General features: G+C 37.0%; 1 protein-coding gene across 3 annotated transcripts in view; it reads right to left on the bottom strand.

Annotated features, from left to right (window-relative positions):
• Positions 1-23,944, bottom strand: part of GUCY1A1 (guanylate cyclase 1 soluble subunit alpha 1) — a 59,245-nt gene that overhangs the window by 26,545 nt on the left and 8,756 nt on the right. For all 3 annotated transcript variants that reach the window (XM_032862889.1, XM_032862910.1, XM_032862899.1), the window contains one exon: positions 1,281-1,640. In XM_032862889.1, the coding sequence (XP_032718780.1) occupies positions 1,281-1,535 (255 nt within the window). In that variant the 5' untranslated portion in view covers positions 1,536-1,640. The remainder of the gene's footprint in view (positions 1-1,280; positions 1,641-23,944) is intronic.

The raw sequence follows: 23,944 nt of genomic DNA, 5'->3' as shown, positions 1-23,944 counted from the left end.
ATCGCTCATCCCAGCCAAAGCTGGCTGTCTAGTAACTGGGGTGGCGTGAGAATAATGACATATTTCCATTTCAAAGGCCATTAACCAAAGTACTATTGTGCTAATACTGTATCTGAAGTAAACTCCCCCAACTTTCTGTTGATTCTAATTTCTCCATCTTCAAGCTTTAATGCTAGTCTCTTCTTTCTCAGTCACTCTAGCCATACCGTTGACAGCAGTAATGCTCTACCTTTCGGAAGCTGTAGGACTTTAGTCGTTTAACCTCCCTAAGTCATTCTGGGAATGAAACAAGATTACCTCCGAAGTTCCTTTAAGTTTGAAAAGTCAGCAGTCCATGGTTTTTTCAGTGCTCCGCACAAAACAGGGTGGGTGTTGGGTGAATTAAAAATGTTCAGTGGATTATTATAGCTGGAGTCGGATCAGGTCAATGTCCAATCTCCCAGATAAAGTGAGTTTATAGAAAACTGTGAACACTGCCAGAGGGAGGAAGACATCATGAAGACTTGTCAGCTACTCTTCTTGTTAGCCCTGCAGGGGGAGAGGAGCTCTCCACATACCCTTCTATTCTAAGATATGTGACCTCATAAGGTACTGCCCTGTCCCCAGTTTCTCTTATAGGTGGATTAGCAGAAGGTGCTCCAGATATCAATGTGACACGAGGCTATGAAGCTCACAGAGCTACATCATGAAGTGTCCAAGCTAATGGGCAAGCAAGCACAGGGCCATGATGCTGACTCAAGGAAGCAGGTCAAGAACTGGCTTTCGCAGAGACCTCAGATGCAGAGCTGGAGAAGGAAAATGGAGATTTTCCCAACTCAACAAATTGGCAGGGAACATATGATGCTCTTTGGAATTAGAAGAAAATGGACATGAGGTAAGTTATTCTTCCAGGAATTTAATTTTAAGAGAATAGGTAACAACTACCAGGCACTTATGGTATGGCAAGAGCTGTGGATTAAGTCCCTTCATGCTCATTAAAACTCTAGGAGCAGGTACTGTTATTACCATCATTTCACAGATAAGGAAGGTGAGGATAAGAGGAGTTAAGCAGTTGCTCAAAGTCATAAAGTTCATCAGAGTACAGGATCCTGCTGAAAAGAATTCAAGATCTTAAACATTTATTAAGAGTAAACATAATTTAAGAACACAATCACTTTCAAGAAGTGTGTTTAGATGTTATAGCCTTGCAAGTGAGAAAGCAAGGGTTAACATTTTCCTTAAAAAATATTCTTTTACCATTTTCACAATATCAGTAAAATCTCAAAAGGTAAAGCACTCACCTCAGGAAAAATCAGTTTGCAAATACTCTCCGCTAATGTGTGAAGATAGACTCGGCTCCTACTGGTCTTTCTTTGAGGAGAACTTCTTTGTACATTCTTCTCAGGGACATCCTGACAGATGGGCAGAGTTGCTTTGCTACTCTCTGAGCTTCCTGCTACCTCTTCCGCTGGCTCCTGGGGAACCTGCCCAGGTGCCAGTAAGGACAAAGGGCACTCCCCTGTGATCTTGAGATCCTTCAGCTTGGTGCAGAACATGGTGTTAGTAGCTGCTACAGAGTACTTCCGGGTGAGCTGTTTTTCTTCCGTAGGACTGACCAATGGATGCCACTAACAGATCAAGGATACTGGTGACTGAGGTGTCTATGGAAGTAGAAAGTCAGAATAGAAAGGTAAATGATTTTGTATACTTAGGAAAACAGAAAAATATAGGTGTAAAAAAGCAAAGACGATACATTCAAGTGTCATTTTCAAGAAGAAGAAAATTCTGGTGGACGTGTCAGTTACAAAGTGGATGAACCACTTGGTAAAGATCTTTATTTAGTATCTGTGCATTTTAGTATACTAGTAAAATACTTGGTTTTAGTAGTTTTCAAAAGGAGCATAATTTTCTCCCAACTGTCCCTACCACAATTACTGATTTCCATTTTTATAGCCCATTTGGTCTAGTTTGATTCCACAAGAATGGAACTTTACAGTTTTATGACAAAAGCCAAGTATAAATAAATCTACATCTTAGTGCTAAGCACTGCATTCTCATTATGCTCTCCTTTCTGAAAAATCAGGATAACAGAAACCAGTGTCTGCCAATATTTAAAAGAAAAAAAAATGTATGTAGTGCTGCTCAAGGATATGTTTTGGGATCTGAAATTCTGAATTTCAGATGAAAAAAGATTAATTGAAATGATTACAGCAAAAGAAGATACTTGTTTCTATAAATAGCAAAATAATTTAAAAATAGCATCAAAATTAAAAACAAATACTACTTTTCAATACTCCTGGGTCTCTGGATCTGAGTCTAGATGACACTGGAATAAACTAAGAAGGCATCTCCTCCCAGAGGCCAGCTGAAATCATACATATAGCTATTCCAGCATATTTCTCTTATACTTTTGTTTGTGTTGATGTTGTGACCATGAATCCCCACACACAATCCACAACCCATTGATAATTAGTTATCTGTCACTTGAAACTGTCTGGTTGGAAATTCAGTTTGTCAGTAATACTAATGATCTTGATTAACTGGGATCATTGTTTCCATTCTTTGAAAATTAAACACACACACACACACACACACACACAAAGAGTGCAAAAGAGCCCTAGTTTACTTACTTCCAATGACATGCCTGGCACAGTGCTGAGGATTCTGTATTTACAGTTAAGCCTCACAGCAACCATATGGCACATTATTATTATCCCCAATGCGCCAGAGGCTCAACAATTGAGGTTATTTTCTTTCCTTTGATGTGCTAGAAAAGTGACAGAGCTAGGCTTCAAACTAGGGTCCATGTGACACCAGAGCCAATGTATTTTCTATGAACCCAAATTCCTAGACCAGTTTCTACATCATCAGGCTTAGTTCATAAACCAGGATTCATTTAAAGATATGGTTTACAAGTTTATATTAAAAAGCAAATAAGAACATAATTCTCCTGCTCATAGGCTGGGAGTAGTTGAATGATCCAAGGTAAAGCCTTATATTTCAGTCTTTAGAACTGGAGTTCAGTGACTTCTTTTCTGTGTGCCTCAGTGCTTTTAATATGTTGTTAAAGTGTACAAGCCATAGCTTGTAATTTGTCACAGATAAGTTCTCTAATAAGTTTAGGACAATGGACAATTCATTTTCTTAACTGGGACAACTAAAGAAGCTAAATTTGTCAACTGACAGCCGTTGGGGAGTGTCATAAATTATTAGGTATGGGGGAAGATTACGGATGCTGACAGGTCAGTAGAAGCTGCTGCTACTCTCTGTTACTTGAAGTCCTCCCCCAAATCTGTGATCACATGTAATTTATGAGTCTTCAAGAAGATACAAGGAAGATCCTATCTATTCATGAGCAGATGACATTTTCTGCTAGAATAGAATACGGAGTTCTCTCAGCAGGCTACTGAGTGACCCAAAGGTAATTCAGTGACAGAGGGGAATGGTTACTTGGAGTCTGAAAGACCTAAAAATCCCAGGCTTTCAACCACATTTATTTTAAGATTCAGTTCTGAGAAAATATATGTCACTCAGTCTTAAATGCATCTGAATGTAACTATTACTATTCACTAACTCCCACCCTCATAAATGCTTTAGATCAGCGGACAGTGGACCTTTCTGTAAAGGGCCAGAGAGTAGATAATTTCAGTTTTGTGGGTTTCTATCAGTGATTTAATTCTTGCCATTGCTGCATGAAAGCAACCACAGCTGATACACAAAGGAGGAATGGATGTGTTCCAATAAAACTTTATTTGCAAGAACAGGCTGTGGATTTGGCCCTCAGATTCACCCTCTCAATTTGGATCAAGCCATAGGTTGCTGACTCCTGGTTTTAGAAAGCTGAGCAGGTTAACTGAAGCATTTTAATCCAAACAGAATTCTGCTATAGGGCCAGAGTCACTTTCTCATCTCCTCTACCCAATTCACTCCCCAAACATAGCAGCCTACGTGGATTCAGTTTTGTACAACTTTAAAGTAAAAAAGGGCAGCATGGTGGATAATATTAAATAACTATAAAATTATAATACCATTATTTTATATTAATTTTCAGGAAGAAGAGCTATATTAACTGAATGCCATGATTTCAGTTATATCAAAATTAACTATAATAACTAGAAGAAGAGAGTACTCAAAAGAAAAGGAAAGAAAGAAAAAGAAAGAAAGAAAGTAAGAAAGTAAGAAATCAAGCAAGAACAACAACAAAAAAATTAGAAGATTTTAGATTGGATCTGATGAAGGTATAGAACTCCTCCCTAGAATAAGTTATTCTGGAACATATCAGAATTTCAATTTTGGACTTAGGAGTCTGTCATGAAAGAGTTTATGATAAAGTCTCTCACTAAGTTTAACTTCTCATTAATGTTGAATTTCAACCCTTGTCCCCAAACCCAATATTTTGATTCTCAGCCTCCTATTCAATCGTGCTGCAAGATAAAACTCACCAGTCAACTTTGAAATTCTTTTTTCTCCTATATTGCACAACACTATAATTCCCAGAAAATGTGTCTAACACTGTTTTTTATTAAGTAAAAACAGGAACAGGAAACAAGTTGTGCTTACTTTAAGATCAGTTAAGTGTTTAGTCTCATTAAATCACATATGTATAAACAAGCTAATTAGCATTCTTCATCTGCTCAGCCGATGAAATTACATTACGAAACAGATGCACTCAGTGCTGATACCTTGGAAACCTATGCTTGTTTTGTGTTTGCCTGCTAGGAATACAGAATACGTTCTTCAACTAAACAAGTGATGATTTTCAGGTGTAACCTTAGCAGTGACTTTGGAAATGGCTTCGTCAGTGGCTGATTGGGGAAGTGAGAGTAACACGGTAAGGGGAAAAAACTTAATTAAAGTAATAAACTTGGTGACAAGGCCTTGGTGAGCAGTGGGATGTATGTTCTCAGAAACTTGGAGAGGTATCTGCCATCCTCAAGGTTGATGATTAAACAGCCCTCAAATGTATTAAATGTTCTCTTCCTTTTACTAGTAAGTGATTAACTCTGCTATGGTGAGAATAATGACCCAGCTGCTGGCCTCATATTAATAGCCAAGATGAGTGATTGTTCAGGTAAGGGGCCTGTCCGTGATTCCAACTCCAGAGTTACACATAAAAGTCTTGTTTTCTACTTATAAAAAGATCTGAAAGGAAACTCTGACATCGAAATCCTCTTTTACGACAGCAGGTCCTAAAGAGCAGATTTCAAATTAGAAGCTGGGGTGGGGGGAGGAGCCTAAGAACTAAGTCTCCATAGTAAAAGCAAATAGTTATATCTGATTTCCAATTTCAGGCCTAGCACCTAGCCAGGCCACAATCTGTGTGAAAGGGATGTGTTTTAAGAGCGAATTCCAAAGTCTAAATTTTTAAGAGTAGCTGAAAGAAGAAGAGAACTTAGAAAACAAAAACTGCCTTAGTGAGGATAAAGTTTGCATCCAGCAGCACAAAGCCGTTACCATTTTCATAAACTGGTGTCAAGCTTAATTTTCAGGTAGACCAGAAATCTAAAAATGTTTTTTTCTTCAAAAAATTGAAAGAAATAAATAAAATCCCATAAATCAGCCTTTTACAATGTGTTTCTTTTAATTTTGCAGCGGGAACTATTTATAGAACTTTCCCCTGTGATCTATCAGGAAAGCAGACCAAAGTATTAGAAAAACTGGTAAGAATGTCCAAGTCACTCCCAGGACTAAGGTTAAAAAAAAAAAAAAAGGCAAGCCAATGTCCCTTATGGTCACACTTCTTAAAAGATCAGGACTTAGGTACCGTGTTCACTTCCTTAAAAAATAATTTATTCCTAAGTCTACAATTCCTGGCTTTTGCTTCTGCTGCGTCACTGACACCCTGACAAGATAATCTCCGAAAAGTTAAAGCTCATGAACCTTTTGGCTTTTAACATACTTGATCTCAAGTGCCATTTGCCTTTTCTTTTTCATCATCTCCACTCCCACAGACTCTTTGATATTTCACCTTCATTCACTTTTCATTCTGTTCAACAGGTACTTGTGGTGGCCTACTATATGTCAGGCCTTCTTCCAGGCACAGGGACAGAGCAGTGAATAAGGGACATCGCCTGCCCTCTTGGAGCTCACAGTCTGGCAGGAGAACTCTTTCTGACATACCAGTTCCCCAGAAAGGGGAAGGACGAGTGCTCTCAGAGCACAAATCAGGAATCCATACCCAGTCCCGGGAGGCATGTGAGGAGCTGAGCTGTGACCCTGAACCAGGTGAAGAGAGTTCCAAACAGAACCAGACCTAGCCATGATCTAGGAACTGAAATAATTCCAGCATGGCCAGAGCATGGGGTCAGGGAGAGCAAGGTGATGGCAGAGGGAGCCAAGACAGGCAGAGCTCAGGATTGTGGAGGGCTCTCTAAACCTGGTTAAACAAAGAAAAACTATTCTAAGAGCAACCACCTGAAAGACTAAGATGTAAGAATGTGAATAGATTAGATTGTATTTTTAAAGGATGATTTGGAATGGAGAATGAGAAATGTGTCAGATCAACCACGAGGCTGATCTGGGTTGGACTAAATAATGACCTTAGCATGAAAAAGTGGATCAATTCCAGAAGTATTTCAGGTAGAGAATCTACAGCCCTTAGCTACTGACTGGATATGGGGGCTAAAGGACCTTGAAGACGTCTTCCTCTGAATTTTCTTCTCAATACTGCAGCCAAGGAAAGACTCTAGGGCTCATGGAGAGCAATGAAAGAGTCCACAATCCATTTCCCATGACTTTGGTTATTCAATCATTTTGAGCCCAGAATTTGGGTTTTCACTATTACATAACACCTTGTGGGAGTCAGTGTAATCCAACTCTTTTGCTAAAATCTCCTTTTGGAAAGTAATTTCTCCTTCTTCAAAAGCCCAGAGGTGGGAAAGCTGACTTCAGTTTATGTTATACAACAGAGCATTCCCCTTCCAAGACTGCATCTGCACACCAGTGTAAGGTGTCCTCAGCTATTTTAAGAAGAGTGCAGGGTACTTACCTTGAATTTTGTTAACTAGAGAGCCCATACCGCCAACCTTCCCAAAACAAAGAAGTCAACTCTAAGGGCAACAACAACCTCAGTTCTAGGGGTCAAAATGCCAGAAAACCCCCCTCACCTGATGGCAACTGCCTCCCTAAAGCTAGAGTACCCATACAACTTATGCTTAATAATAATTATAATGAAAATTATATTTAATACTGATAATTCTAGTTTAACAAACTGTATTTTCTTTTTTTTTTGTAATGATTTATTTATTTATTTGAGAGAGGGAGAGAAAGTGTGAAGGGCAGAGCAGAGAGAGAGAGAGAAGCAGATTCCGCTAAGCACAGAGACACACATGGGGCTCAATCCTAGGACCCTGAGATCACAACCCAAGCCAAAATTAAGAGTCAGATGCTCAATCAACAGAGCCACCCAGGTACCTCAAACTGTATTAATTCTCTATTAAAAACAAGGCGGGTATGATTCTCATTTTTTTTTCGTTGGAATTGGGAGCAATTCTCTGACATCTTTGAAGTAATAGGAGAGTTTAGTATCATCTATAGTAGAGAGATTTTAACTCTAAGTTTCTGTTTTTATGACAATACGGAATATTTTATGTGATTCTCAGTTTTTATATCAAAACGTTCACAGAATGTTTTATAACTAAGCAGCAAAACCTTTGGGATTATAAATCCTAAATCTCTATGTTTAAGACTTTTAGTGTGACTATCACTGAAATTTGAATACATGCAGTTAGTATGTCTTCAAATTAAATATAATTACCACTTAGAGTAAGTCATGTAGGTCATAAGGAAATCAGATAAATATTCCAATATTCTGCTCCTGAAATATATAAAACAATTTCCTGCAGCTATTTCTGTGATTCCCATCATTGTTTTATTACTAAAATAGTTCCTTAGAGACTTAGTCATTTAAAAATACATTTACTGAAAACATAACAATTAGTATGAAAGGAGTTAAATGCAAAATGGAATTCCTTTCTACACCATAAAGAGCCATTTTGTTTTTATCTATTTTCAGCTAAATACTGTGTATTTCTGTGATGTGAACCGGCTCAGACGCAGTCATAAAGAGGGGAATAATGTCAGTATAAAGTAGCAGTTATGCCGCATCTCTAACTACTCCACATTCTTCCTGACCTCATGTTCCATCTTGGAAGTACTTACTGCAGTGGTTTTCCTCTATATTCTTCCTTGGCGCCCTAACTCTGCAGGCTCTGCACTTTCTTATAGTTCTTTCCCATCAAACTACTTTCACCCTTTCCCCTCATGTCAGACTCATCGTTGATTGCAGCAGTACAGTATTCTTTAGAATTCCTTAGAATGCAACTGGTTTTGTTTTTTTTGCTTTGTTTTGTTTTTACCTAAGCTGGTATATATAGCTTTTACGATTGTTACTGCTTTTGTTGGTGCTCAAACTTTGGGCTGGTTTCACCCTAACACATTTTCCTCCCACAAGCTCTTTTATTTTTAGTGCAGTTTTACAGCACACAAGGTTTTTCAGGAATACATATATGGTGTTGTTTCAGAAATGCCTATACTCTTAACAATATTTGATTTAAATTTGCAGGTAAGGTAAAAAGTTGCCTTAACTACCTGCAAAAAAAGCACTCGGTAAGGTCACATTCTTGAACAGCCTACAAAGTCCATTATGATATAGATAATACAGCCTGACAAAACTTGTAGAATGAAAACAAGTCCATGATGCTTAAACAATTGGGCTGACCGATAAATTTCATTTAAGTGGGAAAATAAAACTAATGACCATCTAACATCAGAACTTCTCTACTTTATTTTCTTTTTAATTCTGGCCGACCAGGAAGACCTGGAAACACTTCTTCCATTTCATATACATGCATACATACATGTACACAATTATTTGCCCTCTTGCTCAATGCCGATTTTTTTAAGTGCCCAAGATTTTATATTTACACCTCTATTTCTGGAGATGAGTGGTAGGAGACAGACTTCATGCTTGGTGACATCAGTTCACACCACTGTACCCTCAGGTAGTAGAGTTAGTGGAGCAGTGATGGAGCTCAGGCTCTGGGACCAGCTGGTCTGTGTCTGGTCCTTGCCTCTACCATCTATCAGCTCTGTGACCTTAATTAAGTTCTTAACCTCACCTCCGCTTTCTCCATCTGGAAAATAGGGATCCTAATAGCAACTGTCTCATTAATGTGTTTTGAAACTAAACAAACTGATAAATGCAAAGCACTTAGGAAAGTGCCTGGTGCCCAACACATAATGATTAATGTTGACTGTCACAGTTCCTACTTAGCAGTAGTGCATCAATGGAAAGGTTTCTTAATTTCATTGAGCTTCTGTTACCTCAACTGTAAAATGGTAAAATGATGATGAAACAGGGATGTATGAAGGACTAGGAAAGATAATCTACGCAAAGGCATTGTACAAGAGAATCCTGCTAAAAGAAGTCACTAAATAAAAGACTGACAAATTTATTCTATTTCCTCAGAAAGACTGAGTCATGTTTTATACCTATGACACCCTTCCTATTACCTTTCAAAGCCAGTTTAAGGGAACTCTAATATACACCAACTGCTTGGTCCTATACAAACTTGCAAAACATTCTCCACTTGAAGAACATTAATGCATACCAAGAAAATAATATCTATGTCAGTATTAGGGTGCCTTTTATTGGTTTATAAAATAATAGAGTTTACAGTATAGTCCAGAAGAGTAAGATTCTAATTTGGTTTTATCATATATAATCCCATTAGCTGAGTCGCATGCCAAATTTCTTTAATAAAATACTAGAATTAAAAACTGATGGACTATGCTAAATTTTAAATCTGTTTTTCCACTCATGAAACCAAACCTGTGATATAAATCAAGCATGCTTTACATCAGTGAAGTACATACTATTTTCTATAAGCCCACCTTACTCCCAATGTGGAAAATTTTTAAACAAAATAAACCTGTAACAACCAAGTTGAAATAGAAATTCTATGGTATCTGATTTCCTTTCCTAGAATGCTAGGTTGGCAAATGACTCATATTGTTATACGACCAATCTTGCCTTCAATCACTGCTTTCATATGTTAACTGTTCTCCATATTGACTCAGTGTTAACTTCTCAGTGTGTACTTCTTTTGTAGAAAGGTTTAAGAGATGGGTAGGGTAGAGATTAACTAGCATGTTAATTTTAGGATATTTGTGAAATCAAGTTAAGTCACCCAGAGTCTGATTAAAATAAGAGATGTTGGGATTCCTAACAAGGGTAAAGTGGATTCTGGTTTTGACTGTCACACCTATGGGGCATTTGAATTAACATTTTAACAATGAGAAGATATCATATCAAAGTGGCCTCATTTTTGGTGGGAAGGAAGGGGTAACTGGACTAGTAGAGAACTCACCCTCTGGTGGAGGAAAATAGATTTAACCTGTTATATTTGGAAAGAAGATTCTGAAAGAAAACACAATAATGACTCTCCTGAGTCTTCTAATGCAGCCCATGAAACTTTTCTCAATCCTTGAGAAAAAGGGCTGCAAACTATAAAGCCATGAAAACTTAAGACTTGTAAGTACCTTCTCTCAACAAAGAGAAAAAACAAGAACAGGAACAAATATATCAATAGTAGAAACACAGGCACTGAAGAGGTCTACACTGGGCCAGGACTGGGAAGGTCAGATAGAGCTAAACCACCACTCAGGAAAACACTGGACTTTCAGGAATTCTCCTCACTTTTTTTTTAAGAGAAAGAGAATGTGTGAGAGTGGGTGGGGCGGGGGGACACAGTGGGCAGAAAGAATCTTAAGCGGGCTCCATGCCAACGCAGAGCTTGAGGCAGGGGGAGGGCTCAATCTTGGACGCTGAGGTCATGACCTGAGCTGAAATCAAGAGTCAGATGTTCAACTGACTGAGACACCCAGGTGCCCTTCTTGGGACCTCTTAAGGCAGGGGTTGGCAAACAATGGCAAAATCCAACCTGCTGCCTGTTTTTGTTCTGCCCTAGAGCTAAGAATTGTCTTTATGTTACTAAATGGTTGAATAATCATGATACATGTACACTATATGAGATTCAAATTTCAGTGTCCATAAAGTTTCATTGGAACACGGCCACGCTGGGACAGAATAAGAAATATATATTTGGCTTCTGCCTGTTGTTTCCTGGCACACAACTGCTGAAACCCAAAGAATCTCCAAAGTGATAAGGCTCCTAGATAGCTTCAGGATGGGGCCTGGTTGCCAGGGGAACCAACCATATGATTAGAGGATCGGAATTCTCTATCCCAGCCTGGTCTCTAGAGAGACGAGAGAGTCTGAAGGTTGAGTTAATCACTAATGGTCAATGATTTCATCAATCATCCCTATCTAATGAAGCCTCCGTAAAAAAGCCTATTCAAAGGGGTTTTGGAGAGCTTCTGGGATGGTGAGCACATGAAACGGCCGGGTGGGTAACACGCGAGGAGAAGGTATGTAAAGGCTGTATTTTGAAAAGACCTCTCTCTTCTACAATTTACAATTCACCCCAAAATCCCACCCTGGAGACCCTGGAAAGATGTTCCCCTGGAAGCTCCTGGGGACATGATGGATAGTCAGGGGCCTTCCTGAGTTCTCAGCTCAGCAGCTGAGATCTTCTGATTCTTGAGATAGAATATGACCTCTGTCACCAGCAATGGGGTACAGATCCTTGATGCTCATGCTTAGAACCAGGACAGCAAGAGTCCAGCACAGATTCCATTCCTTTCGAATTTTACATAATGATGAAATGAAAAGAAATCATTACCAGAAGTAAATTTTGGCTTCTGGATGTGTCTTTTGCAGGTAAATATTCAGATACTCACAAAGTTGCATGTTGAGAAAGGCTGAGTTCTTTCCCATTAAATCCAAAACCACAACCATATTATTTTAATGATTTTTACATCTAAGTGATTCAAAATGGGAAAAATTAAAAGAAGCCTTCCTGTTCATAGTAAGCCCCAAGCAATTTTGAACACAAAAGTGAAAGTGAACCTAAAGACATAGGTATTTACATAACAGAAGATTAGAACTAGGAAAGATGTTAGAGACTATGTATTGTAACTCTTCCTACTTACAGATGGCAGAACAGAAGTCAGATTTCAATGAGTTGGCCCAAACCCCAAAGTTACTGAGGTAATGGGGTCAGACGGGAACTCAGGCAGATGGACAGCCCAGAATTTACTCCAATATACAGCTGAACTTTGAGAAACATGAATTTGAACTGCACTGGTCCGCTTATGCACAGATTTGTTTTTCAAAAAATATGATACAGTACTGTCCATGTATTTTCCTTGTGTTTTTTTTTTCTTTTGTTGTTTTCTGTTTGTTTTAGATTTTTATTTATTTATTTGAGAGAGAGAAAGAGAGCATGAGAGGGAAGAAGGCCAGAGGGAGAAGCAGACTCCCCATGGAACTGGGAGCCCGATGTGGGACCTGATCCCCGGGCTCCGGGATCATGACCTGAGCTGAAGGCAGTGGTTTAACCAACTGAGCCACCCAGGCACCCCTTTTTAACAGTAATTTTCGTTCAAGTTCCACCCTTAATAATTTGAGAGTTGAAAATACTTCAGCTTAAAAAAAATTTTTACTTAGTTCAAACAGAGACTTACATCTCACTCATACATCATTATTAATAACATTAATGAATTAATATTAAAACATACCATAACATTGCTTTGGCTGTCTGTAGTTTCTACAGTATTTCCCCAGACTCTTTTTCATGATTTTCTCATCACCTTTTGCACTTTCTCAAGAAGCTATCTTTAGCCCTTTTTCAATTACCTAAAAATATTTTCTAAATAACCTTACTCATGATCCAATCTTTGCCACTTAATTGAAAGTAGGTATGGGTATTTTCTAAATAACCTTACTCATGATCCAATCTTTGCCACTTAATTGAAAGTAGGTATGGGAGGGGGGCACCTGGGTGGCTCAGTCGTTAAGTGTCTGCCTTCAGCTCAGGTCATGATCCCAGGGTACTGGGATCCAGCCCTGCATCAGGCTCCCTGCTCAGCAGGAAGCCTGTTTCTCCCTCTCCTACTTCCCCTGCTTGTGTTCCCTCTCTCGCTGTGTCTCTCTCTGTCAAATAAATAAATAAAATCTTAAAAAGAAAGAAAGAAAGAAAGAAAGAAAGAAAGTAAGTAAGTAAGTAAGTATGGGGGCACCTCGGTACCTGGGAGGCTCAGCTGGTTGAGCATCCAACTCTTATTTTCAGCTCAGGCTGTGATCTCAGGGTTGTCATATCAAGCCCCACCTCAGTTCCTCGCTCAGCATAGTCTGCCTGAAGTTCTCCCCCCACCTACTGCTCTCATACTTTCTCTCTCTAAAATAAATTTTAAAATAAAAAAAAAAGATTTTTTTTATTTATTTGAAATAGAAAATGAAAGAGAGAACTAGAATGAGCAGGGCGGTGGGGCTGGGAGTGGGGGGCAGGGGCTGAGGGAGAGGGAAAAGCAGGCTCCTGGCTGAGCATGAGATCATGACCTGAGCCAAAGGCAGATGCTTAACTGAATGAACCACCCAGGTGCCCAAAATCTTCAAAAATAAATAAATAAATAAATAACAAGTAGGTATGTTTCCAGACTCAATCTAACTGGTCCATGTATATCGCAATTTATTCAATTTTTGACTTCCAAGGAGTTATTTTTAAAATTTTATTATTATTATTTTTTAAAGATCTTATTTATTTGCCAGAGAGAGAGCACAAGCAGTGGGAATGGCAGGCAGAGGGAGAAGCAGGCTCCCCGCTGAGCAAGGAGCCCCATGTGGGACTCGATCCCAGGATCCAGGGATCATGACCTGAGGCAGATGCTTAACCAACTGAGCCTCCCAGGAGTCCCTCCAATGAGTTATTTTATGCTGTAATCAAATGACAGAACGACTGGCTTGAACTCATCTGTTATAAACAGGGAAGGGGTTAGGGTAGCTGATTAAATCTTTATTATCAAATTCACTCAATCTTTTCATTTTATTTTCACTGGATCTTGTGTGTTTATGCTGATTTTATATATATATATATTTATATAATTTATATATATATTTATTTTTTATATTTATATTTATATATTTATATATGATATACAAATTGAGAAGAAAAGTGTTTCAAAATGTTTTCCTATATATTTTCCTTTTCTATTTTATTATTCTACCTTCACCAACTTATTTCACCAACTTATTTATTTTTTATTATTTCTTTCCTTTTCTCTTTTCTTATTTATTGCTTACCTTTTTTGGAAAGGAGAAATCTTGTTATAGATAGAAATTTATGAAGTTTACTAAAGTGTGACAAAGAAGCCAACAAGGCTTAGGTAATTACCTACCCTCTTTCCCAGTTCTCTGTGAGAGTAGCTAAGTGAAAAACCACACGTTTCCTACAGTTCACTGCTCTTCAGAAGCACTGAGCACAGCATCATATATTATTTGGTATTCAATAAATATGAGCTAATGTCAATAAAATATACTAATATTAGGCCATTATTATATCTAATATAAAAGACAAAACAGTTAAAAAAAAGTTACAAAATTGAAGTAAAATAAGGCTAATAAATTGGAGCCTATAAAATGTGCTGCTTCTTGAAAACAAGTTTAATAATGAAAGATTAATAAATGAACTTATAATTCAATCAATATTTATTGAGTTTCTGAAAATGACAAAATTATTTTTTTCTTTAATTTTCTTCAGAGTCTAGTATGGGTGATAATATATTTTCATAAATGGCTATAATAAGAAGTGGAGGATAGGCACAGGCAGAAAAATAATGATATTTATAAGAAACATTGCTTTAAGACACTGGCAGCAAAAAGGAAGGGATAACTTCTTGGAATGCATGGAATTTGAGCTTAGTTTTGAAAGTGACTAGGGTTTGGCCCTAAAGTCGTTAGCAAAAACTCAGCCCAGAGAGGGAAAACAGTGTAAGTTAATGTGCAGAGTGAAGGAAGCTGTGGGAAGGAGCAGGAAAGGATAGGTTCTAGAGATATTATAAAATTAAAGTTGGCATCACGCGGCAAATGACTAGACCCGAGGAACAGGATGACTTTGAGGTTTTGTCTGGAAAGATAACGGTGCCATTAACAGAAAGAGGGAATAGAAGGCTTGAGAAAAGGAATATTGAATTTCATTTTGTACACATGGATCTTGAACTATTAGCAGGGCATCTAGGTAGAGATATATTTGAAAATTGGAATTTTTAATTAAGCATTAGAGACATGAGTGTGTGGTTCTCCACACTGAGGAAGCTCTTAAAGTTGACTTCAATTCAAACTGTTTAATGTCAAGGGCTGCAAGTAGAGAGAGAAAACTGCCGAATTCATTATCCTGGGGGAATATTCATATTTAAGAGATAGAGAAGAATTGTTATGACTAAGACTGAGAAGTAGCAATCAGAAAACTGTGATGAGAATGGAAACAGAAGAGGACACATGTTCAAAAAGAAGTGTATTTTGCTAGTCTGAGAGGGAAAGGGGGTCTATTAGCTCGGTCCAATATAACAAAATATCATAGACTGGGTGGCTTAAACAGGAAACATTCATTTTTCACAGTTCTGGAAGCTGAAAGCTCAACATCAGATGCCAGCATGGTTGGGTTCGGTAAAAGCTCTCTTCTTGGCTTATACATGGCTACTTTCTCACTGTAGCCTAACATGGTGCAAGGAGAGAGAGAAAGAGCAAGTTCTCTGCTCTCTCTTCTTCTAAGGGTACTAATCCCATCATGAGGGTCTCACTTCAGGACCTCACCTTATACCCAATTACCTCCCAAAGGCCCCGGCCTCCAAATACGTTGGGGATTTTTAGAGCTGCAACGTATGAATTTGGGTGAGGACACAATTCAGCCCATAGCAGAAGAATTGAGAAAACGTCATCTGATTTTTAGATTTAAAAGACATTTATAGCTTTTATGAGACAAGTTTCAATAAAAATAGTAGAGTAAAGGTGAAAGGAACAAGGAGTTATGGTGAGGAGATAGTACAGTGTGATCGATTATAGATGACATTGAGAAATACCAAGTTTGAAGGAAGGATTTTGAGAATGGGAAATCTCTTGTTCTTTATTTATGTATACTGGTAGTCTTCTATAAATAGAAATACTTATCCACATCTGTATCAAGTTAGCTTAAAGTCAAAGTACAGTGTCTTCACTTCTGATTAGATTATAGAAAATCACAAGATTCTCTCCTACTCCAGCCCCAAGAATGAAAACTAGCTAGATAAACTACATAATTATAGTTTTAAAAACTCTATCAGAGGGAGTCCGCATAAACTACAGTAAAAGTCGTACCACAATTAAAGACTTAACACTTTCTACTTTGATCAGAAATAAGGCAAAGATGCCTCCTCTCACCACACCCAATCAATTGTATTGAAGTTAGATCCTAGTCATTGCAATAAGAGAGAAAAATAAAAGACAGAAAGATTAGAGAGAGGTAAAACTGTCCCTGTTTGTTGTATGTATCTATGATAATTGTTCATGTAGGAATTCCCAAGGGATCTACCAAACATAAGCATATCTAGTGATATTGAAAGTTTAGGTTCAAATAACGGCAATAAAGCAAAATTGCAATAAAGTGAGTCAAGTGAATTTTAGGTTTACCAATGCAAATAAAAGTTATGTTTATACCATACTATAATCTATTAAGTATACAAAAGCATTATGTCTAAAAAATGTACACATCTTAATTGAAAAGTACTTTACTTTTTTAGATTTAGATTTATTTATTTTAGACAGCAGGTGAGCGAGAGGGCAGGGTTTGGGGGGAGGGGTGGGAGGAGAGGGAGAGAGAGAATCCCAAGCAGACTCCCTGCTGAGCAATAGCCACCCCCCCAACAACAGAGAGCCTAATCCTACCACACCACTATCATGACCACAGCCAAAATCAACAGTTGGCAGCCTGACTGACTCAGCTATCCAGGCACCCCTGAAAAGTACTTCATTGCTAAAAAATGCTAACTGTCATTTGAGCTTTCAGTGCATTGTAGTCAATGATCACAGATCACCATAACAAATATAATAATGAAAAATTCTGAAATACTATGATCATTCCAAAATGTAACACAGATACACAAAGTCAGCAAATGCTGTTGGAAAAATATCTCTAGAAGACTTTCTGGATTTGGGGTTGCCACATACTTTCAATTTGTAAAAACACAGTATCTGTGAAGCACAATGAAGTGAAATGTGCCTTTAACAGGTAGAACTAAGAGGTGAATTTAGCAAAGCTGCAAATACAACTACACATGGAAGTATGCTAATCTACAAAAATAAGTTGTAATTTCTGTGCTAATAGTAGACGACTGGGAACTAGTATTTTTAAAAATCCATATATAATAATATCAATTAATATGAAATACTTAGGAATAAATCTAACCAAAGGTTTGCAAGACCTCTATACTGAAAACTACAAACAGTGTTCAGATAAAATAAGGAAGGCCAAAGAAATGCAGAGGTATATCATGCTTAATATTGTTAATGTACCAATTTCCCTAAATAGCCTATAAATTTAAAGCAATCCCAATTAAAAATCCAGCTATCGTTTTAGGAGATATGGAAAAAATGATACTAGGATTCAATGGAATACATGGAATATAGAGAATAGCTAAATCAATACTAAAGAAGAAAAACAGCATTTAAAGATTTATATACCTTATTTAAAAATTATTATAAAGCTGAAGTAATTGAAAGAGTTTGGTCTTGGTTTGAAAGGAGTAACATAGAGATTAATGGACTAGCAAGCCCCAAAACAGATCCAGATTTGTGTATTCAATTATACAACCAACATATCAAGGCAATTCAATGAGGGTGGAAAAAAAAAGGCTTTTTCAATAAATGATGTTGGAACAACTGGATATGCATATGGAAAAAAATGAACATTGATCCATATTTCACACCACATACAGAAATTAATTCTCTATGGATCATAGCCATAAATGTGGAGATTAAAATGATAATACTTGTAGAAGAAAACAGGAGAAAATCTTTGTGACCTTGTATGAAGCAAAGATGTTTAAATTAAAAAAACGAATCATGAAACATCAAAGAAAATAATAAATTAGACTTCATCAAAATTTTATATGTTTTACTCTTCAAAAGATGCCATTAAATAAACAGAAAGCTAAGTCACACACTGGGAGAAAACATTTGCCACACATATATCAGCAAAGTAATTAAATCCAGAATATATAAATTTTACCGCTAAGAAAGCAAACAATTCAATTAAAAATGGGCAAGAGATCTGAACAGATATTCCACCAAATATATATATATATATATATATATATATGTGTGTGTGTATATATATATATACACACATATATATATGAATAGCCCATAAATATCTCTTCCTGAGTTTAATAATATTAATTATAAAGCAAAAACCCATTGGAATGTCTAAATTTTAAAAGTTTGACAATGCCAAGACTTAGTGATGATGTGGGATAACTGGAATTTTTTAAATGCTGCTGGTGGGAATGTAAAAAGGAACAATCACTTTGTAAAATAGTTTGGTGGTTTCTTAAAATGTTAAACATGCTTTCTCATACCACTCAGCTATCCCATTTCTAAGTATTCACCCAGAAAGAAAGGTAAACTTATTTTCAAACAATGACAGCAGTTTTTTTGGGGGGGTGGTGGTAATAGTCAACACCTGGAAACAATTTAAATGTCTCTGATCACGGCAAAAGATAAAAAAGAAATGTTGTATAGCCATACATGTAAAAGACTATTACTCTGCTGATATACACAACAAGGAAGATAAATCTCAAACTGTGTGCGTGAGACCACACATACAAGAATACATTACCTTTCCATAAAATCTAGATACTGCAAACAAACTTGCAGGAACACAATGCAGATCAATGATCGCCTGGGGGACAAAGGAGGAGTGGGGAATTGACCGGAAAAAGACACAAGAAAACTTTTAAGGGGTGATAGAGATCTTTTTTATATTGATGCTGGTGGTGGTTTCACATGTGTATACATCTGTCAAATCGTATCCAACTCTGTATTTTATATATGTGAGATTTATTGTATGTAAGTTACACACTGGCTAAGTTGTTAAAAAAAAAAAAAAAAACTCAGTGGAGAACTCAGAGGAATCTAAATAACATAGGTTCCAAAAAAATAAATAAATAAAATAACAGGCCTAGGGAGAGATGAAACTCATGGCTATTTTCATCCCAGATGAAGTGGTGGAAGGTGGTAGAATCTCCCCAGGGCAGACATCAAGAAAAGCTGATTAAATGTTTACCAACCTTTTAACTGTTGCAAGATAGATTAGAACTCAGTGACACCCCAGAATTTATATTGACTCACTCCATACTTGCAGTTTAATACACATGTGTGCATGTGTAAATAGAGAGTATCCATTGAGAAATGGTTAGCAAAGAAAATGAAACAATTGGAAATACTAAAAATGAAAAATACAATACCAGCAATGAAAAATTCCACTTAATTGACTCAACATCAGAGGAAAGAATCAGTGAACTTAAAGTCAGGTGAACAGAAACAACCACAAGAGAATCACAAAGAGAATAACAGCAAATAAATAAATAAATAAAAATAGGAGAGCACCTGAAATCTATGCAGCAGTATCAAAAGGTCTTTAGAGTCCCAGGTGGGGTGGGGGGTAGGTGAGGGGATGCAGGAAGAAGAAATATTTGAAATGGCTGGGAATAGTCCACATTTGATAATAGCATTAACTCACAGATCCAAGAAGTTCAGCAAATACCCATGCATGATAAATACAAAGAAATTCACACCTAAGCATTTAGTTACCAAACTTCTGAAATTCAAACATAAAAAGAAAAAAAAGAAAAAAAAAAAAGGCAGCCAGAGAATCATGGAAAGTAGCAAACAATGAAACAAAAATTTAAGAACCGAAGAAAGAAAACAAACAAGTTTGTTTCTCTTAAATTATACACCCAACAAAAAAAATATTTTAAGAGTTAATACATATGAAAAAAAGAATAGCCTAAACATTACAATCATAGCAACTTTAGACTGGTGGAAAATTTAAAGATATACTATTTTAATTTCACTGAAATTCTTTTTGTTTTGTTTTGTTTTAAATATTTATTTATTTATTTATTTATTTATTTATTTTTAGAGAGAGAGAGTGGGGTTGGATGGGCAGAGGGAAAAAGAGAGTCTTTTTTTTTTTTTTTTTAAGATTATTTATTTATTTATTTGTCAGAGAGAGGGAGAGAGAGTGGCAGGCAGAGGGAGATGCAGGCTCCCTGCTGAGCAAGGAGCCCATCCAGGACTCCATCCCAGGACCCCTGGGATCATGACCTGAGCCCAAGGCAAATGCTTAACCGACTGAGCCACGCAGGTATCCCTAATTTAACCGAATTTCTATCAAAATTCTTTCAGATGCCTTAATTATCTCTTGTTTCATGCATATTTTTGTAAGTTCACAAGTCTTCGAAACCTAGCTCTAGAGTCTAAGTAGACTACTGTATAAGAGAATGCGCTATTGATCATAGGCAAAAGTCATTTACAAACCACCAGAAAATCTTTTCTATAGCCAGGAAAGGTGGTAAAACATAGTATTTAAGAGCATGGACACTGCCTACAAACACTGGTTCCACCCACCCCTAACTGAAGGTATGACACTAAGGCAAATTACTTTTCTGCTTTTGACTCCATTTCCCCATCTGTATATTAAGTGATAACACAGAATATTTCTCAGGGGCTCAATAATGCTTTCATTTTAATTCAGTTTTAAAAATGCTTGGAATATAATATGTATTTAATGAATGTTGACTCCTAGTTTCTGAAATTAGGTATAAAACTATTCTAGCACCTGTATGTTACATTGTTACAGGCTTGGTTGACCTAAAGCAGTAGTTCTCAGAGTATCATTTGCAAATTCTTGTGGATGCCCTGAGGCCCTTTAAAGGATATGCAACATCACAACTCTTTTCATAACAGTACTAAGGTACAGGTGCCCTTTTCATTCTCATTCTCTCAAAGGTAACGAGTGCAGCTTTCCAGAAGCTATACAACATCTAACAATGTCCTCATTTTATCACCTAACAGAATGTGTGCTTGTGTAGAATACTCTAAGGTAGTAGATTTAGTATAAAAATGTATTTATGTTCAGGGATTAACTCGGTTTGTTCTCAGAACTTCTGCTGTGTTCTGTGTTTCCCAGAAATCAATGGTTGTACTTGCTATTATCTCCAGTAACTTCATCACTGTCCAACAAATCACTATTTTGAAATTTCTGAGTTTTTCTTACACGTGCATGTAAACACAAAAAATAACTACACTTTTCTGTTTTGTTTTTCGGTAATATTAAATTATGTTGTTTTCTAACTTGTAAATTTTCACTTAAACTGCTATGTTAGAATTTAATAATATGTATTCCAATTAAAAGGAAAATTTATTGGTATTTTTCATGTATTTATGGGTGGATTCTTGGCTTGAAGACTTTCTCAGCCTCCACACCACACCACAGCTATACCTTCTACATCTGCCATGGTGAATTCGACAGCTTCCCAATACTTAAAAATTTTTCTGGATGAGATCCATGGTGATATTGATGAATGTGATTTTTGGTTACTATATGATAAAACATAAAGTGTATCAACATGTTAGGCCTGGCAAAACTCAGTGAACCAGTATTTTCCAATGACCATGATGTTTCAAAATCATGCATTAAAAAAGATCCCTTCACAGAATATAGATTTTAATAGTTTCACGTCCCATACTGCAAGCAACATTTAAGTTATGATCATTTTTCAAATTTTGAAATTTTTATACCAGAAAAATCTATAATTACCCAAAAATACTACTAAATGACTCCTCCCTTTTCAACTATACATCAGAGGAAGGCTGGAATTTTTTCACATACTTCAACAAAAATAACCTGAATTTGTTAAATGTTAAAAAAATATATTACTTTTGCGGCACCTGGGTTGCTCAGTTGGTTGAGTCCGACTTGATTTCTGCTCTGGTCAGGATCTCAGAGTCCTGGGATCAAGCCCTGCGTCAGTCTCATGCTAAGGGAGGAGACTGCTTAAGAGTCTCTCTTTCCCTCTCCCTCTGCCCCTCCTCCCGCTCACATTCTTTCTCTCTCTAAATAAATAAATAAATAAAATCTTTAAAAGATATATTACTTTTTACGTCAAAGAAGTATATAATGATTGTGGGTTCTTTTACCAAATACATAGTTAGTGCTTATAAATAATACACTTTAGGTTTATATTTCACAAATCATTTGGGTAACACCACTTCTTTCTTCCACAGCATTTACCTTAATGTCACACTAATTCTGTATTTAATATCCTTGTCTCTGATACTGGACAAGAAAATATATTTCCTCTTCAAAGTCTATGTACTGTTCTGGACTCTATCACAACATGCTTTCTCTAGGACCTTTCTTTAAAATTACTCGACCTAAACTTCCCTTAAAAATCTTCCCTCTTTCTTCTACCTGATTCTTCAATTTATCCATCCATCCATCCATTTGTTCATATATCCTAGAAATATTTATTTAGCATCTATGACTACTTTCTAAGAGATGAGATTTCAGAAACCCAGAACAAAAAGCAATAAAAATAAACCAGCCCTAGACCTTTAAGGAATGCTTCATGTAGGGAATCGGATGTGGATAGACTAAAAGCACACAAATTCAATTAAAGTGTGATCTCTCATGACATGTGATAGGAAGACAGAAAATCTGCACCCATTTTTTTTTTCAAATATTTTATTTATTTATTTGACAAAGAGACACAGTGAGAGAGGAAACACAAGCAGGGGGAGTGGGAGAGGGAGAAGCAGGCATCCTGCCAAGCAAGGAACCTGATGCAGGGCTGGATCCCAGGACCCTGGGATCATGACCTAAGCTGGAAAGCAGACGCTTAACGACGGAGTCACCCAGTGCCCCAGAAAATCTGCATCTAAATATGACACAGTACACTGGTAAAGGTTTTCTCAAAAAAAGACTTAAGCTGCATCTTCTAGAATAAGTATGAAACAACAAGGCATAGAAAACAACAAAGGTATTCCAAGAAGAAGAAAAAGATGTGCAGAAGACAATGACAGAAACAAACAAAAAGAGCCTGCTGACCAATTCCATAACACAGAATCCAAGTAAGAGAATAACCAAGATATTGACCAGCAAAGTTAGACAGTAAAGTAAGTAAGGCTGGCAGACTACTTAAAATTATGAACACTGCATGATCTCTACAGCACTTAACATGGTTTTTAATACATGGCATGCAGCAGATTCTTGATACTCAAACAATGACCAGTGATTATTTCCCAAGGACAGTTAATGTAAAGAAACAGAGCTAAACACATTTTACCGTGTGTAAAACAGACTGTGACAACCTACAGCTACCAATTTCCACTATGTACTGAAACAGACCCAATATTAAGATAAATATAACTAAACTGATGTTAATCTGCTTTGATGTAGGTGAGGAAAACATCCTAAGCACCCCCAGTTAGGATAGGGAACAAAAGTACAAAGAAACAACTCTTTTCAGGACCCTAAACTTTTTTTAACCTTCAGCTTCCTGTCTGAACACCATATTGTCCCCAGTGTACCCTACTTGTATCTACCTTTCTCATTTAGGCGCTACATGCTAGGTCTTTCAGTTTTCTTTTTCTCTTGCATTTGAAGGTCTATGGTCCAAGAAACCATACTCTTGCTTGAAGATAGAAGGCAACATAATAAATGTGACTTTTGCTGTTGGGCAAACAAGGTAATGCTCTTCTTCCCAGTAAAACAGTTATACCAGGACCTCCTAAAGATAAAATCCAAAGGACTACATTGATCCAAAGCAGTTGTCCCTAGGCGACGACCAGTGGAAGAAAAACTTTTGTGGTAGATGGCCTTATGATACCTCTCAAATGCAACCTTCTTACCCTTGGTCAAGCTATCAAATGAGTTGCAGGTGGTAATCCAGTCTAAATCAGGATAAGTTCTTATAGCTTCAAAGGGTGGCAGAGAAAGAGGAGATGAAGAAAGCTAACAAATTAGGT

The sequence above is a fragment of the Lontra canadensis genome, unplaced genomic scaffold (assembly GCF_010015895.1).
Source record: "Lontra canadensis isolate GAN:19392208 unplaced genomic scaffold, GSC_riverotter_1.0 scaffold1, whole genome shotgun sequence".
Lineage (NCBI taxonomy): Eukaryota > Metazoa > Chordata > Mammalia > Carnivora > Mustelidae > Lontra > Lontra canadensis.
This window is presented reverse-complemented; position numbering and strand designations above follow the sequence as displayed.